Below are 25,871 nucleotides of genomic sequence, written 5' to 3'. Positions count from 1 at the left end.
AGCCTGTTGTAAAACTAGGCACATATCTAGGTGAATTGATGTACCCTCTGGAAGACCTCTGCTACCCCCAGGTGTATGTGTACCCCTGGCTGAGACTCATTATGCCAGCCACAAGAAAAGGGCTAGCGGAGCCATTGTAGTGGCTTCTAAATGCCACCTATATTCTATACGCATGGCTAGCTAAGCTGGCTTTATTCTGGAAAACTGGCACAAAGCAAACCTAAGGCACTGTGGTGTGAAAATCATCCATTTTTTAACGGCAGTCATGGGACCTCAGTTATTTATTTTAAATCTAAGCCCATGTGCAATGTGCAAATGAAGTTTTAAAATCATAAGAGGTTGAGAATCATAGAATCACAGATCTGGAAGGGACCTCGAGAGGTCATCCAGTCCAGTCCCCTGCACTCAAGGCAAGACTAAGTATTATCTACATAGACCATCTCTGACAGGTGTTTGTCCAACCTGCTCTTAAAGATCCTCAGTGACGGAGATTCCACAACCTCCCTTGGCAATTTATTCCAGTGCTTAACCACTCTGACAGTTAGGAATTTTTTCCTAATGTCCAACCTACACCACCCTTGCTGCAATTTAAGCCCATTGCTTCTTGTCCTATCCTCAGAGGTTAAGAAGAACAATTTTTCTCCCTCCTCCTTGTAACAACCTTTTATGTACTTGAAAACTATTATCATGTCCCCTTTCAGTCTTCTCCTCTCCAGACTAAACAAACCCAATTTCTTCAATCTTCCCTCACAGGTCATGTTTTCTAAATCTTTAATCATTTTTGTTGCTTTTCTCTGGACTTTCGCCAATTTGTCCTATTTCTCAATTTGAGAATCCTGATTTAAACTCCTTGGAGCAGAGACTTTCTATCTTGTGCAAACCTATTATCAACATTGTAATAATGCATAAAAAATAAAATAAAAAGGAGTGCACACATGCAGGAGAAAGATTATTGATCTATTTTCAAGCAATAGAAATTGGGATTTGTTCTGCATTTCTAACTTGCATGACATTACATCAAAGAAGCAGCAACTACCATGAGAGAAATTCAAAACATTTATGTTGGTGTATGCAAAGATTTCTTTTTAAAAAAACAGGCATTATCTTGATATTAGAAGGATTTATCTCTCTGTCCCTTAATCCTTGCCTAAAAAGTTCAGAAATTAGGCCAGCAGCACAACGAGATTGCGGATTTAGGTTACAGCACTATCTTGGCACTGCTCCAGTTATTTTAATAGACTAATTACAACACACTTTCATCACTTATTGTGTGAAGGCTTCTGTGGTTTGAACAGAATACTCATTAAATTACAGAGACAGAGAGAAAGATTATCCCTTTTTTATTACAGGTTATGGACCAGATCCTGTAAAACCTTTATTCATCTGAATAGCCCTACTGAAATCAATGGAACTACTTGAGTGAATAAAAATGTGGGCATTGAACCCTATATTTGTGCATTTCCTGTGCATTAAAACAATTCTGCAACAAGCTAGATTTTGAATATATCCTTACTAATTTTCTACCCGCTGTGCTATGTTACAGTAGTGTCCTGAGACTCTGATCAGGATTAGCGCCCCATTGCGCCAGGTGCTGTATCATGTGGAGGGATGGCAAAGTACTACAATTCCATGCCTCCACATAGGAAAGACAATCAGCAGACCAGGGAAAGATAGTATTTAATTTTGAAATAATAGTTTCCTGTCACCGCAGTTAAACAATTACATTTTCCTCAATGTGACAGGGTGGCTTGCCCTGGGGCTGGAAAGCCTAGGGCCAAGCCAATCCTGAGAACAGAATGAGTCCCATCTGAGGAGAATCAGACAATTTCCTATAAAGAATAGAAGATGGCTGCAGTGAGACTACAGTGAATGAGAGAGGCTCCTGCAGGGAAGACTCTGAGAGGAGGGGAATTGCTTCAGCTAGGAAGGGCTGGTAGTAGTCCGCTAAGGCAGGAGGATAGACTTTTGTGTTTAGTTTTGAACTTTAAGCTATTAAAAAAACCCAACCCACCCAGACTCCAAGAAGGGCTGTGACTGGAAGAGAGACTCTGTGGATTTTGACAGGTTTCAGAGTAACAGCCGTGTTAGTCTGTATTCGCAAAAAGAAAAGGAGTCCTTGTGGCACCTTAGAGACTAACCAATTTATTTGAGCATGAGCTTTCGTGAGAGCTGCAGCTCACGAAAGCTCATGCTCAAATAAATTGGTTAGTCTCTAAGGTGCCACAAGGACTCCTTTTCTTTCTGTGGATTTTGTTTAACGAGCCCTGAAGAAAGGGAAAACAGAATCACGGCCCTGCAGAATCAGCCCTGCTTGCATAGGAGCACGGTGAGGCGGACACTCATCACATTGCACAACTGCTCTTCCTCTACCAACATTAACCTAATTGATTTTTAATCCAGCCCTAGCTTCATTCAGTCATGGAACTGCCGTATGGAGACTGTAAACGTGGAACTAGTGAACTGAAGTCAGCCCCATTCTGGATTTACCACCATACTGGGCTATGAAGACAGATGTAGAAGATGGCTCTTAGACTAGCTGCTATTTCAGTGGCTGAGAGGAAGTTTAAACAAAGACCAATCATTTTCTTATTTATAGGAAATGGAAGCATTTATAAAGGAGCTGGAGAGGAGAATCAGGAATTGTCATTAGTAGTTAGAAGCAACAGACACGTAAACAAAGCCTAATAATTACATGTTGACTCATACACAGTGCATATTCAGCAAACTTCAGATGTGCCCTGACACTTTCCCCCCTCTGCCTAAATCCTGAAAGGTCATAGGAACATACTGGATGCAGGTCAAGTTTACATTTCGAGCTGGCACCTGGCCTCAGACAGAGAACAAAAAGGAAGAAAAGTATGTTTCCAAAATATAATCAAGACTTATATCAGAGAGAAATGTGCTATCATCAGTTATTTGTTGCCACTAGATCCTCAGATATGGAACAAAATACATAATTCAATGTTATAAATGCTCCAAGAAGCAAGGGATGATAACAAAGCAACATGCTCATCATTTTTAGCTTTCAGGCAGAACATCATTTCCATTATAACCTTCCATAAAATGACACATCTCTTCTTCTTATAAAACAGGCAATTATGTTTTTGACAATAGCAGCTGAATGACTAGGTCATTATAGTAACTACTGGTGTTTGAAAATGGCTATGACATATTCTGTTCTTGGAGGCAACAAGGCATAGTCAGCCCTCGACCAGACTCTGCAAACAATACAGGCTGCTAGACTGTCCTCTTCCATAAGTCTGCAGGAAAAGGGTCACAGTGGGGAAGGGGAGAATTTCAAAGTTCCCCTCCCAAATGTCTCACCCAAATTGTTCTGTTAGGGGAGCAGGGTTTGCTCACTCCATGACCAACAGGAGTTTTTGGCCCCAGAACATGAAGATCTGAGGGGGTTGGCAAGGAATCAGGGCTACATGCCCTGGCACTAGGGAAGTTCCCTTCCCCCACTGTTTGCAATATTTCAAGATGTTGAGAACCTCCTTTGAGATGCCAGCACCTCCAATTCACACTAAAGTCACTGGCATCTGAGAAGCTGAGGGGGGGTCTGCCCACATAGTTCTTTCTGCAGGATTGGGTCCTTAAAATGTAAGCTTTCTGGGGCAGGAACTATTTTTTTGTAACTTGTTTGTACAATGCTTAGTTCAATGGGGTCCTGATCCTTAATTGGTGTCATCAGACCAGCAAAATACAAATAACAACAAGAACAAGACTAAGGCCATGTCTACACTTACCAGTAGATTGCACTGCTGCGCTTTAGCATGTCTGGTGAAGAAATGCTAAGTTGATGGGAGAGCACTCCCCCATTGACTTGTGTACTCCACGTCCCTGAGAAGCATAAGGGAATTCGGCGGGAGAGCATCTGCCATTGACACAGTGCAGTGTAGACACTGAGGTAAGTGGATCTAACTACTTCGACTTCAGTTACATTATTCACATAGCTGAAGTTGTGTAACTTAGATCAATTTACCGCAGTAGTGTAGACCAGGCCATAATATCAAACTACAGTGGTCACCATAAACACCTTTATAATTTGTCCTTTTGCCTAATTAACTTCACTGTGATAGTCCCCATACTTATAGTAGAGGATATACTGGTATAGTGCACGCATGGTTGTATATAATAGCATGGTAACAGGATAGGGCATGCCATATGTCACGGACATAGGGTGAGCTGTGCTGTAGAACCCATTATTCCCTCTTGAGGGCACCCCTCTGGGGACTGGTTTTGCTATCCTCACCCCGCTCTGAGTGGAATCACGCAGTCCTACCACCTTTAGACCAGGTCTCAGAGCAGCAGCCCACCAGTTTACCAGCTGTGTTAACAAGGCAGGCCCAACTGTGATTGGCACCTTTTCCTCTGGGAGCCTCTGACCAGCAGCTGATTAAAGCAACTCAAAAACAGCTTCTTCAAAACAAATGATTATTTAGTTGCCCAAAGGAAGAAGAGGGAAAGGATAAAACAACAAAAGGCATATATGTCTGGGTCTTATCCAGCCTTTATTCTTTCTTTGCAAGTTCTAGGTAGGTTCCATCCAGCCCATATCCCCTACTCCTGGCTTGGGAGAGACCAACAGCCCTGCAGCATTCTCCGTGTCTCTGTCAAAGATCCATCTTAACCTGCGGCTACCTGCTTCCTCTCTAGGCCAGGCTCTTTAACTGTTTAGTAACCCCTTTGATCCTAGGCTCAGAGCTGGGAAGAATAAACCTGGATAGGCTGGTTGGATCCAGGCAATTAATTTCCCAATTAATAGCTCCCGCATTGTTTCCCTAAGGACCCTTGGTATTCACTCTGGCGATAACTTATATTTGTCACTGTTTCATTTCCTGCTTGTTTCCCCCTGTCAGCCTCCTTTGATTTAGCGCCATGAAGACAGGTAGACTAGTATCAAGCAGGTACACTGAGCTGCATAAGTTATCCATAAAAAAATTAAAAAATTAAAGCTATCTCCCATATTCTCCACACCATAATAACATTAATAATACACAGATACCAATTCTCCAGGTTGTAATGGTGGCCACTGTACCGAAGGATTCTCCAAAACACTTGTTGCAGATCTCCAATTATTACTCTAAAAAGGTGGTTGGCACTTTTCATAATCCCCTTAGAGTGAAATTGACAGAGTTGGAAATTGAAGGCACATGCTAGGTACACAGCAATGCAAGGTCCCCACCAACCTGCCTTAGGACGAAGCTGGAGGAACTCTCTTTAGGGACGAAAGGTTAGTTTTCTCTGCTCCTTCAGTTCTCGGCCTCTCTGCTCAGATTTCCAAAAAAGGCCTGCTTCTTATTTTCCTTTCTTTTCTTAAATAGACATGTGTCCACAGAGAACTGGTCTAAGATTATCAAATCACATCTGTCACTGAACAGCTGGCAGATGATAATGATTTTGGTCTCTACTCATCTGTGCTGGATTCAAAGTGATGACCTAGACGTGAAAGGCTCCATATTGCACTGCCAGTCCCCTAAGTCATGCAGTGCCTAGTGCTCATGGAAAGTTTCTAGTGCTAATACACTATACAGGCAAGTGCTTGCACTCAGAAAAATGTTCTGCAGCAAAATTAGTAACCCATCTTTACTTTAAACAACAGCTAACATATTAAATTCATCTGGGAAAGCACAAAAAATAACAAAGCATTTGATCACTGAATGTGGTGTCAATTGTCTCACGCTTGTTGTCAGTTCTCTAACCTTCACATGAAGATCAAAACAAATATTTTCCTCTATACCGTAACCAGGAAGTGTTTGTACTGTATGTACTGAAGTAGAATCTTGATGCATAGAGGACTCCGGTTAGATATAATTTACACAAATGTTTTTGGAAGGACTGGATAGATATTGGGTATATTATACTGGTGATATATATTATTTTCATTAAAACATTAAAAGATCACAGTATTGTGCTCTCAATAGACGAAGCTATGAAATTTAATATGTAGCAGCAACAGACTTGCTGGTGTCTTCTGTCCGTATACATTATAGTACCCAATGATGTAAATGAGCAAAGACATAGAAACCAACCCTCTCTCCCTCAGAATTGTGTGCAGATCCCAACCCTGAATACACTTATTCATATACCTAAATGTAAGCACATACCTAGCCATTGACTTCAGTGGAGCTATGCACATGCTTAGCTTTAAACAGGTGCCTAGCTACCTGCAGAATTGGAGCCTTAGAATGGGATCCATGCTCGCATGTTTGATTGCAGGGTTTCGTTGTGTTGTACTGTTCAGAATTGGAACAAGATTTTGGAAATGGATTTTAGGACTGAATAAAGCTTTTCCAAATAGTATTCAATAGACCTTTTCCAAATATTTTGAGTGATACAGTACTACTACTTACAAACTCCACATAAATATTGGCTCTCTATATCAAAAATGCATGACTCAATGGGTAAAGCATGACTCACATCATAATTAGTCCCCATCTTTACAGCTTCAGCACTTACGGTGGCCTGGCTGTTTTGAAAATGCAGTTGCTAAGAGCTTCAAAGTTGTTATGATATCAGATCAGAAGTGAATAGCTCTAGTAAATGAATGAAAACCTTCCACTGACCCGTGAAATTAAAATATCAGACTTGTAACCCAAGTAACTCTGCTGTGCACAAATTGATGGCAATTACTCTCACCATAATTATCTTGAAGTTAAAAATCTCTCATTATGCAGAGCCGTTAAGAAACCTGCCCTGCTGTTGTTTTACATGCAAAACTTCCGTCTTCACTACTAGGGATTATTCATGTGGAAGAGCTGCAGGATTAAGTCGTAAATTAACTTTAGGATTAAAAAAGTAAAACTAAATAAAAAAATCCAGGAGCCCAGTGTCTTAAATTCTTTTTTCTTCTCAACATTTTTCATAGCTCCAAGTACACTGATCAAGCTGAAAGTCATCAGCGCTTTGAAATTTGATTCTCAACATCACAGTCATGTAAAATGTATCATCCAAGGCTAAATGCTAAATAAGAAAGCAGGAATTAAATGCCTCCTGCCTGGAGCTCCCATTGCCTTCAATGGGAGATTCATTCATGGACAGCCTACAGGATTAGGCCCACAGCCAACTATGAAAGAGAGATGATCTCTCATACATACACACATCGGCCACCTCAGGCTATTTAAATAGATGCTTTTTGTGTTTGTTTAGAAACAAACAAATCATTACTCCCAAATTCAAGCCATGAGCCAGCAGTTCATATTCACCTGGTGGTAATTGTAATAGATCTGATTATTATGCTCTGCATTTATAAAGGGCCCATTGCTGTGGCAACTAGAGCACTTCTCCACAGGAGTTAAAAGCAAGCCCACATGGGTAGACGCAGACGTCAAGTTACTGCAATGTTTGCCAGGAAGAAAGAAAATGAAAAACTAAACAAAATCTCAAACCCAAATCAGCCTATTTTGCCCCACAGCTCTTGAAACCAGCCAGCTAGTTCATTTTATTCACCCTCTGCATTTTATTAGAGGTGGATGTGAACTTGAGAACCACTGTGTGGAGACGTGAGGGACCATCTTTTTGTTCTGTGTTTGCACAGCCCCGAATGCAATGGGCCTTTGTCCATGACCGGGGCTCCTAATTTGAGCTCAGAACTTGCAAGATGAGGATAAGTGGACAGTTACTGCCCGACGTATTGATCCTGTGTCAACGGGGGGGGACATGGTATTTACTACTGTAAATCAGCTAAGTACATATAACCCAAGTGCAAAGACATGCCAAAGGGTATATTATTAACTGGAGTTAAGGTTTATGGCCGAAAATTATTGCACTGCAAGTTAACAGCACAACTGGGTTTTCACCGTAGAGCTACGTACACAGACACAGCTCTAGGTTACCACACAATGTGCTGTGTGACCATTAGCATGGTGTGGAGGCCAGTGAAGTCTCCTGGCTGTCAGGCTGCAGACTGTCCTGGATTCCATTAAAATAGGCCTGGTTTGCCAGTCATTACATTGCTGGGATACACAAGCTGAAGGTTGCCGTAGGGAAGCTCTCAGCCCCACAGTACATTTTTAAGGGCTATCTGAAGAAAAAAAAGGACTGAGTTTTGAACTGTAGAAATGCAAGGGGTTGTTTCCTCCTGAAGGGGAGAATTTCTGCTTCCAAAAGTCAACGCTGTGCTTACAAGCCAAGTTTTCCAAATAAGTACTGATCAGGACACAGCATTGCCCAGACAGAGCAGGAACTATTTCCAAAAGACTGGCTTGCTCGCCGTTGCTGAGGCCTTACAAACTCATTGCAGAGAATGCTCCTAAATGCCTCCAGCTGCTGCCCCACCTTCCATTCCCAGCTCCGCGCGCCCCCTGCAGCCAGAGTCACCCACAGCCACTGGACGCGCTCTGGGCGCCTTCTCCAGCCACCCCAGCTCCACGCGCCCTCTCCAGCCACCCCAGCTCCGCGCGCCCCCTGCAGCCAGAGTCACCCACAACCACCGGCCGCGCTCTGGGCGCCCTGTCCAGCCACCCCAGCTCCACGCGCCCCCTGCAGCCAGAGTCACCCACAACCACCGGCCGCGCTCTGGGCGCCCTGTCCAGCCACCCCAGCTCCACGCGCCCTCTCCAGCCACCCCAGCTCCGTGCGCCCCCTGTAGCCAGAGTCACCCACAGCCACTGGACGCGCTCTGGGCGCCTTCTCCAGCCACCCCAGCTCCACGCGCCCTCTCCAGCCACCCCAGCTCCACGCGCCCCCTGCAGCCAGAGTCACCCACAGCCACCGGCCACCCCAGCTCCGCGCGCCCCCTGCAGCCAGAGTCACCCACAGCCACCGGCCACCCCAGCTCCGCGCGCCCCCTGCAGCCAGAGTCACCCACAGCCACCGGCCACCCCAGCTCCGCGCGCCCCCTGCAGCCAGAGTCACCCACAGCCACCGGCCACCCCAGCTCCACGCGCCCCCTGCAGCCAGAGTCACCCACAGCCACCGGCCACCCCAGCTCCACGCGCCCCCTGCAGCCAGAGTCACCCACAGCCACCGGCCACCCCAGCTCCGCGCGCCCCCTGCAGCCAGAGTCACCCACAGCCACCGGCCGCGCTCCGGGCGCTTTCTCCAGCCACCCCAGCTCCACGCGCCCCCTGCAGCCAGAGTCACCCACAACCACCGGCCGCGCTCTGGGCGCTTTCTCCAGCCAATCTCCTGCCTGCCGGAGCTGCCGCCCCCTACGAGAGGCGCTGCGAGCCTAGCCAGAGCGCCTGCCCCCTCCCACGCCGTCCCCAGCAGTTGCCCGTTTGGAGGCGAAGGACGCTCGCTGACCTGGCATGATGGCGGTAGCTTGGGGATCCCGACCGGGGGCAGTGTGTGGAGACTTCCTTGTTTTGCAGCCGCAGCGGCCAGTCCCTCCCCTCCGTACGCTCACGGGCCCGTCCTCCTCCGACTGGCAGGCGGCGGCTGCAGGGAGCCCCAGCTGCTGGGGCTCTGGTTACAGCCTAATGCCTCCCTCCACCAGTCTCTCCAACATCATCCACCCGCCCAGCTGCACGTCAAAAGAAGCCGCCGCCCGCCCGGCTCTCAGCAGGGAAGGTGGCCCAAGGCTTCCTTCTCCTCGCTCCCTCCCCGGGACGGGCAGATGTCGTCTGCAGGCTGCATGTCGGGTGGTGATGGGACCTGTTAACTCCTGGAACAAGGCACCGACTCGGATGACCCAGAAAGAATCACGCCTGGAGAATAAATGAGCTCTGGGGTTCTGAGCCTTGGCTCCTAGCTACAGGGGCTCAGCAGCAGCCCCGGCCTTGGCACGGAACTGGCCTCCTTTAGACATTCCTTTTCTTGGTCCTTAACCCCGTCTGTAGTATGGGAAAGCAACAGGAGGAGCAAGGCAAGTGGATGGTTATTTCAGTACAAAGCAAGCACCTTCCAAAGACAGCAAGGGAAGCCAGCTCTTCAGTGCCCAAGAAGGGGGGAGTGTGTGCGAAAAGGGGCCACTGGGGGTACACAGAGGTCACATATGCAAGAGAGCAGTGCCCTCAGTTGGTGGGCAGGGAAGCAGTCTTTCATGCACGCTAGGCATTTACTAGAAATGGGCTCAAGCCATAACATACCATCCAGATTTCCAAAGTGCCCCGATGGGTGGATTTTCTATTTAGTTTGTGCACAACACTAGCACGTAATAGCCGTGGGGGCTCAGAGCTGCCCTGCAGTGGGAGTGTGTGTGGAGTGGGACCAGTCACACCAAATAGCACTTACTTGAGTAGTCCTGCTGAAGTCAATGGGACTATGGGCTTGCTACCAGTCTAAATAGAGATTACAGAATAAGGTCCCAGATCAGATGACCAGCAAAGTGCATGGAGCACCTTGTGCCGTGCATCCCTTTGCCCTAGCAAGATCCCTGTGACAAAGAAACGGCTCCCTATTTCTCATCAGTCAGGACAGGATTTGGTGATGTTCTAGTGTGACCCAGGGACCTCTTAGAGTACGTCTAAACAGCAATTAAACACCCTGCGAATGGCCCAGGTTAGCTGACTCAGCTCAGGCTTGTTGAGCTCAAGTTGCAGGGCTGTAAAATTGCAGTGCAGATGCTCAGACTCAAGCTGGAGCCTGAGCTCTGAGATCCTGCAACCCGGGAGGCTCCTGGAATCTGGCCTCGAGGCTCCAGCCTGAGCCCAAACGTCTACACTGCAATTTTTAGCCCCATGTGGCCAAGTCAGCTGACTCAGGCCAGCTGTGGCCGTGCCATGGGTCTTTTATTCCAGTGTAGACATACCTCTAGTGCCAGCAGGCATGTCATGTATGGATAATATGAAGGCGTTATGTATCTACACTGAAACTTATGTTCTTAAGGTTTGTGAGTTGTGGTCAGTCACCAGAAGTAGATAAGTTTCTTTCAGGCAGAAGATGTTTATCTATCAGTCAGTCTACATATAAACTGAGTATTGTACACTTCTCAATGAATGCCCATTTACAATCTGAGCAAACGATAAACAAGTGATAGCAAACTCTGCAGGGGAGATTCTAGACAGGAAAACACAAGCAGCAGCAGTTATCCTGTTTGCAAGTGAAAACAATGGATTTGTGGACTATTACTATAGGGACAGAGACAAACTCTGCATCTTTCCACAGAGGAGGCAAGACGACAGAGTGACTCGCCCTATGAACAGAAGTTCACAGCCATGCCTGGCTGTAGTATGCTGGAAGAATTTGGGGTGAGCTTTTGTTCTACATGACATGACAATGGCTTGGTAGTTAGGATTAGGCTCTAGTGTAGCGTTTTTCGAAGTTCAGGTCGCAACCCAGCACTGGGTCATGGCATGGAAGGCACCGGGTCGCTCTGGTCAGCATCGCCGACCAGGCCATTAAAAGTCCCGTCGGCAGTCCTGCCCAGCTAAGGCAGGCTAGCGCCACTCTGCGCCCTGGAAGCAGGCAGCAGTGGGTCCAGCTTCTAGGCAGGGAGGCCATGGGGCTCCACACGCTGTCCCCACCCCGAGCACCGGCTGTGCACTCCCATTGACGCACTCCCATTGTCCGGTTCCCGGTCAATGGGAGCTGTGGGGGTGGTGCCTGTGGGCAAGAGCCGCTTGCGCACCTCCACCTAGGAGCTGGACCTGCTGCTGGTTACTTCAGATGCAGCGTGGTCCGAGGTGCCAGGACAGGCAGGAAGCCTGCCTCTGCATCCCTGCTGCACCACTGACCGGGAGCCACTGGAGGTAAGCCCACGCCCCAGTACCCTGTCCCAGCCCTGAGCCCCCCTCTCAAACCTGAGCCCCTTCCTGCACCCCAAAGCCCTCATCCCCAGCCCCACCCCAGAGCCTGGACCCCCTCACGCACCCCCAACCCTCTGCTCCAGCCCTGAGCCCCTCCAACTCAGAGCCTCTCCTGCACCCCAAACCCGTCATCCCCAGCCCCACCCCAGAGCCTTCACCCCCAGCCCAGAGCCCTGACCCCCCTCCTACACCCCAACCCCCTGTCCAGAGCCCCCTCCCACACCGCAACCCCCTCATCCCCAGCTCCGTTGGGTCGCGGGCATCAACAATTTTCTTCAACTGGGTCCCCAGAAAAAAAGTTTGAAAACTACTGCTCTAGTGTGCATGTTCTGATTTTAATTTCTTATGTAACCCTTTGTTTCCAATATTTCTGCTTGCTATTAATTGACTCTGTGCTTCATTAAATAAACGTTTGCTTGCTTTCTCTAGAAACACATCTAAATGATGCATGTGAAGTAGAGCTGTGGTGTATCGTTCCTCTGGGAATTCTGGGAGCGTCCCGTGAATCAGGGGCTGGGCACACCAGGGAGACACTCGGGGGGTTGGAGTGTGCCTGTTGTTAACCTGTAAAGAGACAGCGGGGCCTGCGGAGGCCTGGAAAGGCGTGGGTTGCCAGAGGCTGGTGGGCAATGAAAATGATTAGGGGTATGGAACAGCTTCCATACGAAGAGAGATTAAAATGCCTGGGATTGTTCACCTTACAAAGGATGATTAAGAGACGATAGAGATTTATAGCATCATGAACGGTGTGCAGAAAGACAGGTTTCAGAGTAACAGCCGTGTTAGTCTGTATTCGCAAAAAGAATTTATTTGAGCATGAGCTTTCGTGAGCTACAGCACGAAAGCTCATGCTCAAATAAATTGGTTAGTCTCTAAGGTGCCACAAGTACTCCTTTTCTTCTTTCGGTGTGCAGAAAGTGAATAGGAAATGTAATGTACCATTTCACATAACATAAGAATTAGGGAGTCATCTGATGAAATTAATAGGAGGCAGGTTTAAAACAAACATAAGGAAATACTTCTTCTCACAACACACAGTCAACCTGTTGAATTCACTGCCCTGGGATGTTGTGAGGGTCAAAAGTATAAATAGGTTCAAAAAAGAACCTCATGCTCCTGTCATAAACCTCTGACTGCCAGAAGCTAGGACTGGATGACAAGGGATGGATCACTTGAAATTACCCTGTTCTGTTCATTCCCTCGGAAGCATCTGGCATCAGCCACTGTCAGAGACAGAATACTGGACTAGATAGACCGTTGGTCTGGCCTAATATGGCCATTTTTATGTTCTTATGAGTCAGAGACCTCAGTGGTGGCAGCAGGAGTTCTAGTTAATTTTTGTCAGGTCTGACCTCTGGGAGGTAGAGAAAGAGTTTATTAAACAGACCAAGGTAAATGATGGAGTGTGCCAGGGATGGAGAGACATTGGAGCACATATTTCTCTAGTCAGGAAAGATGTGCTTAAGGAGGCTGATATAATCCCAGGGGAAGAGGTAAAACTCCTACCCTTGAGGCAGTTTAAAACCATAGCGCTTTTAGCCCGCATTGAGTTAGAGTGGGAAGGTTTAAGGGGTACTTTGAATGGGGTAGGTCTTAAGAACTTACCAGCTGATATGTTGGTTGGAAATGACATCGTATCACTGCCCAAAGCTGTTAGCATTGTAACTTGTAGCCAAAAGAGGTGTGTCTCTGAGTTCCTAGAGGTAAACTCTGAGGTGGGAGAGGCAGCAAGGGGGTGGGAGAAGAAACCTGTGCTCTTATCAGCAGAAAGTAGCAGTGTGGCTGTAGGGCAGGGAGAGGTGGAGTCATCCCCTTTACTTGAAGCAGCCCTCAGTGCAAGGAAAAGCCAAAGGGAGTGTGCTGCGGAGCAAAGTGCAGATCGGTCTTTAGAAAGCATAAGGGGGCCCACCCATGGCAACACCCCAGAGAATGAGCTCAAGGGGAGATTCTTTACAGACATAGGAAAGATGTACAGACCTATGTCTGTAAAGAATCTCCCCTTGAGGAAGCCCCAGTGAACAAAAACAGAAGTCAGGGGGATCCCTACAAAGAATTGATTCTAGTAAATCAAAATTTTAAAAATCTAATGTTTTTAAAGTTTTTTCTGCTTGTTTACATTTTGCATTTCACTCTGTATCGCCAATGAAACTGTACAAAGGCTTAAAAGGTTCCCATTTTTATCTTTGATTCCTATAATAAACACCACACCTGCCAGCAGGGTGGAGGATTAAATGGATTCTGCTGACTCTCTGAGGCAGATGATTTATTCACAGAAAGTCACCTAAACCATTGGTTTTCAACCTCTGGTCTGTGGATCCCTGGGGGTCCGCAGACTATGTCTAAGGCAGGGGTTTTCACAACAAAAATTTTGGTGGCCTCAGAGTGTGGCCACCAACTCTTGATGGTGGCCACTCTGATAATTTTTCCTAAAATACTGAATGAACTTTAGGAAAAACAAATAAATATGTACATATACAGGTCCAAATCAGTCTAATTTATTTATGTAGGGTTTTTTGCAGATCTAATAATAAAAATAATGTACAGTTGTCTGTATTCTTTACTGGATCTAGACAGAATAGAAACAAAAATAAGCTGTAGCTCACGAAAGCTTATGCTCAAATAAATTTGTTGGTCTCTAAGGTGTCACAAGTACTCCTTTTCTTTTTGTGAATACAGACTAACACGGCTGCTACTCTGAAACAAATAAGGTGCTTTGCATGTTCTTGTCTTTTGTTGTTGTTTTGTTTTTTTGGTTGCTTTTTTATGACTTGCTAGCTAGTAAGTCTGCTTCTGTGAAAAGCGATATTTGTATGTTTGCTAATACCACTTTTCACATCAGCAGACTTGATAGCTAGAAGGCAGTGAAAAGTGACGTTAACAAACATACAAATACCACTTTTCACAATAGACTTACTCAGCCCTGGTAAGCCGGAGGACAAATTAAGCCCTAGATGGGGAGGTGGGTAAGGAGGCACAGAATCCAGGGGCAAAGGGGTTGTGAACCTGGGGTTGGGGCCACAGCCTGAAGCCCTGCAGCTGTAGGATGGAGCCTACTGCCGTGTGGCCGGAGGACAGAGCCCGCCACCCCAGAGCTGAAGCCAGAAGCCTGAACCCCACCATCCCTGGGAAGGTGGGGAACTCACACTGGCTGCCTGCTCCTCTGGTGTTTGTGACTCCGTTACTTCCTCCCTCCCCCTGCAGTCACCACCCAGAGGCTGTGGCCACGAGAAAAGCCCCTGGTGGCTGCATGGGGCCACGGTGGCCGCATCTGAGAAACGCTGGTCTAAGGGGTCCATGAAAGGTTGTCATTATCATGGAACAATGGTTTTCAACCTACGGTCTGTGGAACATTGGGGGTCCACAGACTATGTCTAAGATTTCCATAGGGGTCCCACACCTCCATTTGAAATTTTTTAGGGGTCCACAAATGAAAAAAGGTTGAAAACCGTTGAGCTAGACCAAATTCAGAATCAAAGTCACCAGATCTGCAAACATGAAGGGCCAGATTTTTGAAAGCACTGAGCACCCGTCAGCTCCCATTTTGACACTGATGGACAGATTTTCAAAAGAGCTCATATTCAACATTCAATCTTTTTTGTTTTGCACTTCAGTAGCACTTGTCTTTACCCCAAGAGTCTTGAATGACATTATAATGTCTATGCAGTATTAACTCTAGTTTCACTCAGTTTAACACATACAGATTTCTTGATCTATAGGTATAAAGGTTAACATATTCTGCTAGTATATTACATCAGCAGAAGCAAAAGGGAATTTCTATGGAAGTGAATCTACAATTTTTATCATTTGTGTGCTTGGAAAGAGGATACCAATACTGCTGTTTCGCTTTAAGAAATACTGAGATTTATTTTGTTGTTAGCCACAAGCAAGGCCATCCTGCACTGGAAGCAGATTTGCTTATGAATTTTAAAGTTTTGAAACACAAAACAAAGATCTATTTCCTCAGTGTGTGCATATGGCAGATACAAAACATTCATTGTCTTCACAAGCGATGGGGAGAACTGGTGTTGGTTTTAGCTAGGAGGAGAATAAGCTAGAAATAGCAAGAATAAGCTGTTATAAAAGACTTGGCATTAGCTGTCATGGCCTTGTTCCTGTAGTCTATGAAATCAATGACAGTTTTGGTCTCAGTGAGGATGGCAAGATTCAGTCTTCTAGTATTTATTATGGATACCTATGTGCTGATAGCTTTCTTGAGTCCTGCCCTCGCAACTCAATCACCTAATCCCCACCCCTGCTGTACCATTTGTGATGTCACAATACATCATTTTACTCTGATGTCACAATCTCAGTATTCGAAGAGGAAAGGAAGTACAGATATTGAATTAGCTAATATATGTGTTACCCCCCTACTGGATGGAACCCCAGCCCTCCTCAAATGCATGTTAGAAAATAGCCTTAATATGACAATAGTTACAGGTTTTTCTTCTTTACTTCCAATAGTTGTGGCCTGGGCTTTAGGAGCAAGGAGATCTGAATTCCACCCATGCTTACAAACTGGAAGTCCTGTCGGCTGTGGAGCCATTCATTACATCATACTATGCTGTATTTCTGATATCCCTGTTCTACCTGTCTGTGAATTTTTGGGGGTACTAGCCAGTATTGCATGATGTTTCAAAGCAGCTCTGACCATGGCCAGGAAAGTAAATTTAATGACCTGCTGCTTCATCAGAGAGAATGGGCAAGCCTTTGGAGGCAGAACTTTGAATAGATCAGGCAGCTTGACACATAAAAGGTTAACTTACAAAGTAATTAATTATTTAGGTAGGATTTTCACTCTGCACCAGATACAGTTCTGATGCCCCTTTTCAATTCTCATTATTGTACCAAAAGGTAAAATATTTAAATTGATACATAATACAGTTCAATAGACAATTTAACTTGCTTGCAGTTTGCACTGGGCATATAAATTTAGGAATTAATTGCCAATGTTGAAGCAATTCATTAATTGTACAATTCGTAACAATGATTTACTTATCCACGTATAATTTAAGTGTCCCACAAACAATTTTTGCGTTTTTCTAATTGGCACATGTAGTTTCTGTTTCCATGAACAATTTATCTTAATTGGACAATTAGAAAAGTGGATTCATTTATTTAGGCTTAACTAGGAAAGGGAAACCAAAGGTGACAGCTAGATTTTCAACCCTAAGAAAAAAGAATCAACTTCCCTCAGCTGAAGAAAGAGCTTCAACTGAAGCTTCTAATTAAATATGGATATATTAGCTTTATGAGGCAGAAAGCATGAAGAGATCTGTGTCATTTAAAACCTCCCTGTAGCACAAAATTCCCTGAGCATTCAGTTACTCAGCCAGGTGCAGACAGGAGGCTGACACCCTTGCAGACAAGCTTTGTCAGAATAAGGAAGCTGAGCCTCAAGTCTGCATGCTGTGATCAGTAAAGAACTAGATACATTATTTATTACTGTGGATTTCTAATAACTGCACCATCTAGGTAAAGGAAATTATTTAATTAAATTAAAGCATTTTGGAAGAGGTATACTTCTAAGACGTTACACCAAGTTTAAGGAAGACATTTTCTAATTATGACTTGCATCAAAAAGATAAAAGGAAATAGTTATGCTGAAGAGGAACACAGATCTTCCAACCATCAGAAAGGGATTAAAAACCATGGCAAGGAGTCAGCCACTGTGTTCTACCCCTGACACTTCAGTCCAGCACCTTGTCAATGCATGACCATTCTATGCAGCCTGAAGATCTGAGGAACACCCTCTGAGTTACATAAGAGATATTCGCAAAAAGAAAAGGAGTACTTGTGGCACCTTAGAGACTAACCAATTTATTTGAGCATAAGCTTTCGTGAGCTACAGCTCATTTCATCGGATGCATGTAACTCACGAAAGCTTATGCTCAAATAAATTGGTTAGTTTCTAAGTTGCCACAAGTACTCCTTTTCTTTTTGTGAATACAGACTAACACGGCTGTTACTCTGAAATAAGAGATATTGTCCCCCTAGCATCTTGCTGTGCTCTGAGCTCTGTTTGTCAAACACTCTACTGTCTTTCCAAATAATGATTTAATAACATCCAGCTCCAGAATGTACTGGCTTGCTTACATCCCAGGCCTCCAAGAGATTCTGTAAGAAGACAGCCTACAATAGGTGTAAAGGGACTTTTAGCATGGATTAACACTATTTTCAAGGCAGAAATCCTGCAGTATCTGAAAGGTGAAAGGCAAATGGATCACTCGACTCCAGATGATTGTGTGATAAGATAAAAATAGACACAGTAAAACATGCACTCACGTACTCTTAGAGATTCTGACCTGACAGCTGTCTTGGGACCTGACATTTATGCATGCCCATTAAGAGAGACCTGACGAGGAATCACTGTGGTATTTTTCCTTTGGTCTTCTAGCCATATTTATGTCCCTGCCCCCATCCTCTCCCTGGAGAAATTAAAGGCTGATTGGCTGTATTTTGTATGGCCATCCCAGCTGATTCGTTTAAGGATACTTCACCCTCTATGTACGTACATGGTTATATGACCATCAGGAACTGACTGCAAACTCTACCACCAGCAGGCCTCCCTTTTGCTATTGGGAATTTAAAACTCTTTGGGCGTGATCCAAAGCCTATTGGAGTAAGTGGATAGAATCCCATTGAACACAATGGCTTTGGATCAGGCCCATCGCTGTGCCCAGTGTTTATGATATTTGCACTCCAAGGTGCAGTTTTAACACTCAGTGATCCACAGCAGAATGCAGCATTGACTTGTTCAAGAGCATTTCACACCCACTGGAGTCTAAACAGCTCAGAGCGGCAGTGTTTGTACATGGCACCAACATTCCTCACTGTTTGGGATGTTTAGATCTGAGGATACAGTTGAGACCCATCTTCACTTTTTAACTTCTGGATCGTTTAACAAAAGATACTGGGGGAGATTCTGTGCTGCACGGAAGAGCCCCTGTGTGGGAGGACAGGATTTCTAGAGCCTGCAGAGGGGGTATGCATCTCCAGTGTGCTACAGAGCCCAGGCCCCACCATGCTGCCATACAGAGGCTGGGTGGGGCTAGTGGTTTTGTCACTCTGTGAATCCACCAGTTTCCCCCCTTTATGGTGTGGCATGCGGGCACCATAAAGTCTGTTCCCAGGCTGAGAATGGAGAACTAGCTGCAGAATGGCTCTGCTGTCACTCCGTGGTCTTGTGGAGGAAGAATTACTTCCCATCACCCCCACCCAGCTCCTAGAGCAGGGGTAGTCAATTATTTTTTGTCAAGGTTCACATTTCTTGGTTAAAGGTATAGTCACGGCCCAGACTCCAGAGAAAATAATAATAAATAATAATAATAATTAATAATAAAAACAACAATAATGATAATAAGTAAATGAAAAGATTCTGGGGTCCATTCAAAAGTGTCTGGCGGTCTGGATTTGGCCCCCCGTCCATCTACCGACTACCCATGTCCTAGAGAGATCCCCAGTGCACAGCCCAACTGCTTATGTTGTGTGCTGGAGGCAAGATTTGAGGAAAGGGAGATGATTGGGCCCTGAATCAAGAGCTGTCTTCAGGATCATTTTAATTCCCTGATTCTTGTTTCCAGTGCTCTAGCTCCCAGCTTGTTTTTACCTCTCAGCTTAGAAATTAATATCCTTCCGGCATGACAGACCCTTCAGAAAGACAGAGGAGTTCCAATCCAATGTAGATGTCCTTTCAGCGTATGAATGGATATGACTTTTGTAAGTCTAATCACAATTATGTTATTTACTGGTAAAGAGAACTCTTCTGGACCCAGTCTGGATTGGCCAGTCAGAATGAGTCATACAGTGGACACAAAACCACTCAGTATGGACAATCAAACATATGCATCGTGTTAACACAATGAAAAGTATGCCCAGGTGCTACAGACAACCAAACATATCCATAGGCATAACGTAGGGGGCAGGAGCATCGCAATGGAAAACCCACCCAGAGCCAGATCCATGATAGTCTAAGAGCCTAACTGGATATGGTATGTGCATTTTCAGTATTAATATAAGTATCCCGCTGTAAGCTTAATACCACTTCAAAACCATTACAGCCTAGGAGTAGAATAATGCTCATTTCAAAACTGCTACATCTAAGAGCTGCAATTTCCAGCTCCCCTGCTCCCTGCCGATGACAGCCATGCTATGTCAGTGGAGGCCAATTATTTTCCTAAGCAGAGATTCATCTTTGATTTTTATCTCCTAATTCAGCAAACAGTATAAATGACCTGCCAACCAATGTGTTTTATTTTCCACAGTAACAGTTTAAAGGACAAGCATTCCTACTTCCCGATTAGCTAATCTCAAAGGAGACAACTGATTTTTCTGCTCTGCTAAGCAGAAATACTTGTTTTATTTAATTTAATTATTTTATTTCTTAAATGTTGCCATTGTCACCTCGAATCAGAATGAGAAAATACATCATACTATCAGTTATGCATTATATCACAGTAAGATTTCTTGTTTTCCCAGCTGGATAGGGTAGTGCAGGAAGTGTCTAAAATGAAATCTCTGTCTGTATTCAGAAAATAAAATGAGCACTGACAACCATCAGCTGACCGTGATTTTTCAATGATCAGATTACATACTAAACTCCCAGCAACAAGTGTTAGTTGACGATTTGCAAACCAGAATCCAAAAAGGAAAAATCTCAGCATTCATCAAACTACCAGCCACTCCTCTGCCCAATCCCTTACCCCTCCTCTCTCTATTCTTCATGATCTGTTGTTTTGCTTCTTCTGACTTTGAAAGTCAAACCATTCATTCTGCTGAAAACATTCCATACAAAAATGTGATCACTTACACGTCCAGTAGGGCATCGTCCATGGGTTTCACGGCTTTCCTGTTATGTCTGAAATATGTAAAACTGGGAAAAAGTTGTCTCCCTGCTTGGATGAACAGCGAGGTCACTGACTAGTAAATAAAGTGAAAGTAAAGTCACTGAGAGCCATGTAAGGCCTTTTGTGACCAGCAGAGGCCTCCCTTGTGTGCTTAGAAGAGAAGAAAATGCCAGTAAGGCAAACTACTGCAAGGGAGAAATGTTCAAATATGGGCCAGATCCCACTCTCATTAACGCCAATAGGAGCTTTTGGCTCTGATTTTAATGGGTGGACGAGGGGGCTCGGAACTGAAGAAATCCAGGTTTTACAGAAAATTGCAGGATTCTTGACTGTTATGACTAGGTAGGATGGATTTGTATGTGGAATAGATTAAGGGCTCATCATCATTAGCCTTTATGGTTTATTTATTAGCTGGAGGGAGGTCAGCCAGAGTAAACTCCTGAATCTAAACACCTCCGGATTTCGGGGGGAATTCTGTGCCAGATGCAAACTTTGGGACTTGACCCTTTCTCTGTTACAGGCCAAACTAAATTTCTAGATGTGAACACCTCAAACTTTGCAGACGCTTGAATCTGGACCTGAACACTGAATCACTCAGGCTCACCTCCATGTGTTGTTACACACATCCAAGAATGAAAATACCCTGATTCTGCTCAATGGCAACATTTTCCCTTGACATTCCATTCCCTACACTAAAACAAAATGATGATTGGACATCAACAATGGAAAACTGGAGCATGTCCTGTTCTGGGTGTACATGCGTAAGCCTTAGGGGTAAGTCATCAATTATCTGGATAGATGTTATAACAAGCATTACTGTGTTTGTTCAGTTGAGAATGTATGGGATAAGGAACTCCCAGATGCATATATGTACATGCATATGTTCAGAGTTTGAAAATACACTTGCCACAATGATAGGTTTCAGAGTAGCAGCTGTGTTAGTCTGTATTCGCAAAAAGAAAAGGAGTACTTGTGGCACCTTAGAGACTAACAAATTTATTTGAGCATAAGCTTTTGTGAGCTACAGCTCACTTCATCGGATGCATTCCACACTCCACACCTGAATATAGCCATTATATAGACAAAATACCCCCATAGCTCAGTGTCTATACTTTGACCCGTTAAACTTTTACCCCCAACTGGGGAGATTGGAGATTATGTATTCCTTATGCCACCCACTCCTAAACCGAATTTCGCACCCCTTGATAATCTGTACCTTTTCCCCTGATAACCAGAAACTTCTATGCCTAAACTCTGTACCGTTTTCTTTTTACTTCAACATTATCTTAATAAAATTATTAAATCTGTTTGGAATGCATCCGATGAAGTGAGCTGTAGTTCACAAAGCTTATGCTCAAATAAATTTGTTAGTCTCTAAGGTGCCACAAATACTCCTTTTCTACTTGCCACAATGTCTCAGCCCATGTCAGATTCTAACAATGCACGATCACAAAAAATGAAATAATTGACTCAGTGTTGATTCAAAGAAATCCGCACACCAAAAAACAAACAACCCTCCTCTCACCCCACAAGCCTCAAATCTCCACCCCTAAAGTGTAAATAAATGAGACTTGCTGAAAGCCCCAAAAGGTCACAAACTCAGACTCCACCAGGATGGAAGGGAAAAATTCCACATTTGAAGGCTTTTCATTCCCATACTCCTTGTATGGAAATATTTGGACTGTTAGCTTGAGTGCCTCAGCTGATCTCCACTGTCAGGGAAGGATGAAGGGGAGATGCAGTCAGAACGCCAACCACGAAGGACTTTTAAATTAAACCCAGCACATGGAAATGGATTGGAAGTCAATGCAGATTCCAGAGCATTGAGGCAAAGTGCTTTCTGTGGGAAACATTAAGCAAGGCCCCAATCCTGCAAACACTTCCATACATACTCAACCTTAATGAGCAGTCCCTATTACACTTGTGCTTAAGTCTTTGCAGGATCAGGACTTCAGTGGACAGCTGAATTCTGTAGTAGATGTACTTTCAGAGCCCGATTGTCCACTGTTTCACAAATTTTATGCTGGTGCAATTCCATTGTTACATGAGCATAAACTGGTGTAAGGCAGTGGAGAATCGGGTTTCTGGGATGGTTTTCAAGCAGGCAGCAGTGTGGGAATTGCATGGATAGGTTCCCACCAGTTCAGATACACACATACCAGTTAGCAAACGACGTTAGAAATGACCAATGGCAGTGAAATAATGACACAAGGCGTTTCCAACAACAGCTTCTGTAAATCATCCTTTCCGTAATAAGGCTCTATTAAAAAATACAAAAACAACTCCTTCATGTGAGTACAATGAGAAGCAAATGAAGCTATTTGTATAACAAAGGGAACTAGGATTTGGCCAAAATAGTTTGCATAAAACCATTGATGTTGCGAAGGGTATAATTCAGGCAAAATCTGATCCTAAAGATGGGAGGTGCAATTCTGCCGCATACTAAATAAACTCTATTGCACCTAGAGCTTTTAGTACCCCCCCACCACACACACACACCTCAACCGCAACCCACCAGCCCTTAGTTTTTTGCTTCGCTCTCCTGCCTGGAATCTTTGAGCCTACTTCCCTTTCTGGAGTTTGCTGCTCCCCTCTGGGGCTAATAACTTTCCTCCCTCCCCAAACCATCCCCCCATCTCCTTGGCCTGGGACCTTGCTGCTTCCTCTCTCTGCCATTCTGGAGCCTTCTGCTTTCACTCCCACCCCTAGTGTCTCTTCCCTCCAACTTTCCCTTCTCACCTTTAGATCCTTTCCCTGGTCCTGCTTCTTCCCTGCCTGAGTTTCTCTTTCCTGGTCACTGCATTGGGGCGGAAGGGGAGCCCGGTGGCAGATCAGAATAAAAACACATTAATTTATCTCCAAAAGATTTCTAAAGGTGTTTTTAAAAGGAGGAAATACATAATAGATAATACATTAAAAAAGACTTTTTAATGTTAAATTTTACAAAACAAACTTTTCAGAGAGACCTGACTCTTTTTCTTGTCAATCACTGTCTCTTGGGTCTCATCTGTGGAGTAACTTGCTTGCAGTCCTCTGAGCCATCTGTTCTCTTTTGGGTATTTTTGTGCCTTGCAATACTCAGTCAGATGGGTAGCTGAGACCAAGGTGAGATGAAACTGGCTATTGCAGAGACAATGTAGTAGATTCTCTGGGTCTCTGCTTATCTGGGATTTCCTGTTCTCATCTCCCCAGGATATGAAGAGGCTCAGAATTCCTCCAATACCTCATGCCTGTAAAATAAACTGTAAACAATGGTGAGACTTGAATTGTCCTCTAAACATAGTTTTCAGTGAGCACCCCATTAAGATGAATGAGGGGAGTTCAGATCTCTCTTATGGCTATTACCACAGACCCTCTGTCTGCTGCAGATTCTCACCACAACATTGGGTTGTGCTCTGTTCACATTTAGAAGACTTTCTTTGTAATCATTAGGGCCAGAAACTATATATATATATATATATAGGGGAGAAAAAACCTCTTGTTAATATTTAAGGTAGCTCTCATCAATAAACGAAACCATAACAGATTAGGAAATACAAAATGAAGGATTAAAATGCTGCAAAGTCAGACACACACAAGTTAGGAAACTCCAGAATTAATGTTGCCCATGCAATGTAACCTTAATTCAGCCTTCTTGTATATTAATTATGGTACAGTCTTTAATTACATGTAGAAGTGACTACCTGTGAAAAGTTTGGTGCAAGTGACTTGCCGAGCAACACATAGGAACTTGGTGGCAGAGGCAGGAAAATAATCCAAGTCTCCAGGGTGGTGGTAATTAAAGGCTGTATCGTAGTGCATACAAACAGGAGGACTGAATTAAGATTTCATGGGCAATGTTCATTCTTGCATTTCCTAATTTGGGAGTGTTTGACTGCAGCTTTTTAACCCTTAAATACACAATGTGTATTGTGAATTTCTGAATTTTTTATAGTTTAGTTTATTGCTGAAGGAAACCTTAAACTAATATTAAATACAAATTTTTGTTTGAGAATTTCCTTTTTTTAATAGAAGGAAAATATTGTGCGTGTGTCATAAAACTAGGTATACAATAATAGTTCTACTTTCTATACACAGTTATTTAAATTGCAGCAGTATTGTTAATAGAATGTCAACATATGTAAACAAGTCAGCATGAATTCAATATCTTCCTGGATTTTGCGGGAAAGTTTTCATGTCATGAAAAGTTTAAAAAATGTATTTGAAATACACAAATTTCACAGAGTTGGGAAACAACAGATAATTTAGAAGTTTCAGGAAAACTCATGTTTTTTTAAATTGTGTAACAGAAAACTGAGTAGAGGTTTATCTATAATTTCCCACTTTTGAAAAAAGGTACATATCCAGAAAGCCATAGCCCCCAGTTTGTTAAGAAGCAACAATCTACTTGAAATGGAGTTGGGATTTTTGTGTAGCCCTTTGAGAGGAACATAACAAACATTTACCCTTTGAAAACAAAGAGTGTAACTTACCCCAGTACAAATCCAAAGGATCACGTTGGAGTTTATACAACAGCCGTGTGCTTTCATTACAACTCCTCCTGGACCTAGGACTTCTCTTTGTAATGTTACGGTAATCTGAGGCAAACTAGTCATCCAAGCAGTGACACTGGAACAATTTGTACTGTGGGGGTGCTGAGAGACATTGAACAAAACTGTAAACCCTCGATAGGATGGAAACCACTTCAAGCCAGGGGGTGCGGCTGCTGTACCCGCAGCAGTTCCAGCACCCCTGCGTCCAAGGCAGTCATTGCCATGACATTCTGGGCAATTGTGACGCTCTCCAGGTATGCAAATGAATTGGAGAGAGTCAGTGATGAGTGGCTGATTATCTCTGATGTCTGCTCAGGCAGCGACAAGGGGCAGCAAATGGGTTCAGTGCGGGAACCAGGCTTTTTCAGTATTCTGGTTTTCACAACTTCTCAAAAAAATAAACAAACAAACAAAAAAACCCACAATATGGAAACCCAAAATACACACTGGAGATCATTCCACTCACATGTTAATCAGTGGCTGAAATTTGGTTCAGATTCCCCACGGCGTGTTTACTAACAATGGTTCAGAACAAGGATGAGACACTGAGGTACTGACCCTGTAAAACAGAAAATTCTGATACAGCCATGATCTCCCTGCTGCAAGATCCCATTCTCTCTCTTTCTCTCAAAGTTTGGGCTCTGCTGGTATTGCTGAACTTCATAGGGTATGGAGGCGTATTCCTAAATCTGCCATTTAACAGATAATAAGTCTCTCAATAAAACACAGCTAAATCAACCACTTCTCGGTCGCGTATCAACCTTATGCAATGTGACTGGTAGGCCCACCTTGGAGCTACCAGG

The 25,871-nt window shown here is 44.3% G+C and overlaps 1 protein-coding gene across 1 annotated transcript in view; it reads right to left on the bottom strand.

Annotated features, from left to right (window-relative positions):
- The window catches only part of CARD19 (caspase recruitment domain family member 19), a 32,416-nt gene extending 23,143 nt beyond the window's left edge, over positions 1 to 9,273 (bottom strand). Inside the window, exon 1 of the mRNA XM_077821594.1 lies at positions 9,250 to 9,273. Within this exon, the coding sequence (XP_077677720.1) occupies positions 9,250 to 9,256 (7 nt within the window). The 5' untranslated portion in view covers positions 9,257 to 9,273. The remainder of the gene's footprint in view (positions 1 to 9,249) is intronic.
- Positions 9,274 to 25,871: the final 16,598 nt, after the last annotated feature.

This window comes from Eretmochelys imbricata, chromosome 7 (genome assembly GCF_965152235.1).
Source record: "Eretmochelys imbricata isolate rEreImb1 chromosome 7, rEreImb1.hap1, whole genome shotgun sequence".
Lineage (NCBI taxonomy): Eukaryota > Metazoa > Chordata > Testudines > Cheloniidae > Eretmochelys > Eretmochelys imbricata.
This window is presented reverse-complemented; position numbering and strand designations above follow the sequence as displayed.